The 3278-nt window shown below is 36.6% G+C and overlaps 1 protein-coding gene across 2 annotated transcripts; it reads left to right on the forward strand.

Annotated features, from left to right (window-relative positions):
* Positions 1 to 1121: 1121 nt before the first annotated feature.
* LOC130565611 (glutaredoxin-related protein 5, mitochondrial) lies at positions 1122 to 2588 on the forward strand. 2 transcript variants are annotated; one of them, XM_057352495.1, is made up of 3 exons: positions 1122 to 1367; positions 1534 to 1710; positions 2050 to 2588. In XM_057352495.1, exons 2-3 carry the CDS (start codon positions 1557 to 1559, stop codon positions 2217 to 2219), a joined length of 324 nt encoding a protein of 107 aa, XP_057208478.1. In that variant the 5' UTR covers positions 1122 to 1367; positions 1534 to 1556; the 3' UTR covers positions 2220 to 2588. The 2 variants fall into 2 exon arrangements, with proteins under 2 accessions (XP_057208478.1, XP_057208477.1); XM_057352494.1 differs by having other exon boundaries at positions 1122 to 1710.
* The last annotated feature ends 690 nt before the right edge of the window (positions 2589 to 3278 follow it).

The raw sequence follows: 3278 nt of genomic DNA on the forward strand, positions 1-3278 counted from the left end.
GGAACGTTCCGGGAACGTTAGCTGTTGGTTAGAAAAACTAACCTGCAGGGAACGTTCCGGGAACGTTAGCTGTTGGTTAGAAAAACACCCTGCAGGGCTTTTGGTTAGGAAAAATATAACCTACAGGGAACGTTCCCCTGTGGTAAAATTGTGCTACTTATCATATAAAATAGAACTTGATTAAAAATAGTACATATATTTAAGTAGACCTAAAAACAAAAGAAAAAAAGAAAATGTACGAGTAAGATACTGGATTATTAACACAAACAGACAAGCGCGGCATCGGCCTGCGGTAATGAGCTGACCCAAAGCCGATCGGTATATACCAATTTATCGGTAGTTCTTCAACAACCATCTTTGAAAATAAATGAGCAAGATTTTATTAGAGGTACTTTTTCATACTAATTATTTAGAACTTTACTAACCTAAGAAAACTGTCCAGATCATCTTAATAGAAGTTACGTGATTCATCGTTTTTCTATAACATCTATTTAATTAAGAACCATGTATCTTCTGTATTTTCTTTACCTCATAAAGCCAAAGAAGCACACTATAAAGTTTTCAACGATATTTCTTAGACTGACTACTGATAATAATAGTTGTACATTTTGTGATGGAGAAATCGAAACAACAGCACATTTTTACTGTCAACATGGTCTGATTTGTACGAGTGGCTTAAAAATAGAGTTGATCTGATGATTTTTTTTGGTATTATAAATGGTGTACAGGTTCAATTTTTGATAAGGCACTACACTTGTGAATGTGAAATTTCCCCATAACAAGAATAGTATTTAAGACAAAGCCGTTGTGTTGTAGTTTAAAACTAAATTTAGATATACTGTAAATTTTTAAGTTTGTTGAAATCGACAAGTGGAAGTAGTTTATTTAATTTATTTGTAAAAAATATATATTTCGGAAGACCCTACTGTTTAATATTTTTGTTTGATTTTTCTTCTATTTATACATCGTCTTTTATGTTGTATGTGCTCTTTCTTAAAAAATTCAATTTGATTTCGCACTGCCTTATTGTGATTGTATTCTTCAGATTAAATAAAAAAACAACGTAACATTACACACCGGAAGAAAATGCGCATTGCACATATCGAACCGGATGCAAACGCCCCCAGTATTTACGTCATACAAGTAACACGATACGTTTTTATTGTAAATATACCTTTTACATTTGTACTAAAATTGACCTTTCAAAGATCATAATGATAAAGCAGTGTGTTTATAAATGACGCAGTTTTAAACCAATTACAGAGGTCACGAAAAACAGGAGTCTTTGACTGTTTATACTGTAGAGGGCGGGCTTACGGCTACTGGCTTACTACGGCGAGGCACGGTGGCGTTCGTAAAGAGAAGTGGCAAGTTTATTTATACGTCTCTAAATTTAAACCCTTTAAGTCTGTACGATGAATAGCATTGTTAGATCTACAGTTCGGTGTCTTCGATCGAGAACATGGTATTACGGAGCAGTTCAAAGTAATGCTGTGCTAAATTCTGGCTGGGCCCGACTCATGTGCTCCTCAGCGGTCCAGAAGAACTTAGAGGAGATGGTGAAAAGGGACAAAGTGGTGGTGTTTATGAAAGGCACCCCCGCACAGCCTATGTGCGGTTTTAGCAACGCTGTGGTTCAGATCCTCAGAATGCACGGGGTCGGAATTTATGCTGCTTACAATGTGTTGGAGGATCAGGATCTCAGACAAGGTCAGTGGTGGTCACTTTTCGTGTTGGATTTCCGTGGTGGTTTAAAACTTAAATTTTGTCATTCACGTTTAAAAACTTGGCTATATATAATGGTAGTTACTGGATCTGGATGACCAAAGCTAAACGTGGGTTAACGGCAGTATAAGCCTTGTAAGCTCTGATTGCTTTTATCATGCCTGTACAGGAGGAAAGGGGTGTTTACCCTCAGCTGACTGAGGTTATAACATTAGCAGTTTTCAGCTGATGCCAAAGATTAAGCAATGCTGAAAAGACAGAAGAATTAGTTCTGTGTGTTGCCATACACAATATAAAAACATTACATGTTCTCTCCTTTGACAGGTATTAAAACTTTCTCCAACTGGCCGACAATTCCACAGGTCTTCTTCAATGGGGAGTTTGTTGGGGGCTGTGACATTCTTCTTCAAATGCACCAGAGTGGAGACCTAGTAGAGGAGCTTCAGAAACTTGGCATCAGATCAGCTCTTCTGGATCGAGAAAAAGAGGCCTAATAGGAGTTTAGGTTGCATAGATACCGTGCATTGACAATATAGGGTCATTGGTGCGATTCCACACTGATCTCAATAAAATGCTGGGTGACTTTGCCTGTTAAATATCAAAACCACTCTGATAAAACTGAATGTAATTATATCAAATCACCCAAACCCTGAGAAATTGTTGACACAGTACTTGACACTTAATTATGCCTACACACAGTGATTACATTTCCATGTCAGCATATTTTTTTCCAGATCCTTATGTTAGACCACTTCTTATTTAAGATGTTGTATTTTGAAATATACTGTTATATATTAAGATGTGTGAAATTTTTGGTTGGTCAATAAAATATTTTTAAAACGTAAAGTGTTAGAAGTGAAACTTAAGTTGCTGTGTGTCCATTATGAAATCTATGTAAATTGTTATTTTCCTAGAATATGGTGTTTTATGAAAGGGTTTCTCTTCTCCTTCTCCTCAAATTAGTCTGTGTCTGTAATTAGGTATTTGTCATCAGATGTTTAATGTGCCAGAGGGGGTTGGGGTAATGCTGTTATCAACACATTTTTGTACAAGTTTCCCATATAAGATAGACCATGACCTCTGAAGATGTTTGTGCATTCAGTAGGCCTATGATAAAAACTGGGACAAATTGAATCAACATGTAAACACCTTTTTATATTAGCTTTGTTAGCGATGTTTAATATTTTAAGTTTGTTTTACTCCAAACTTTTTGTGTGCTCATTGTATCTGAAGTCTTGTACCTGTAGTCATAAGTGTCCACTAGAGGGCACACTTGTATTTTACATTTATTCATTTGGCATACGCTTTTATCCATAGCGATATATCCACGGGCATTATAACCAGGGATGCACATAAGTGGTGCGCATGCGCGACCAAAATTAAAAATGCGCTCTGTAAACAAGTTTAGAACGCTCATTTGCGTACTGACATGGTTGAAACCTTTTGAATCACAATCACTGTTTTAGACCGACTAAATGTAATAGGCCTACTGGATTTCCGTTTGTACTGAATGCTGCCAAATCTACTGATATGTCGTTTGTTCCCGGTGTTAA

This window comes from Triplophysa rosa, linkage group LG15, assembly GCF_024868665.1.
Source record: "Triplophysa rosa linkage group LG15, Trosa_1v2, whole genome shotgun sequence".
In the NCBI taxonomy this organism is placed as follows: domain Eukaryota; kingdom Metazoa; phylum Chordata; class Actinopteri; order Cypriniformes; family Nemacheilidae; genus Triplophysa; species Triplophysa rosa.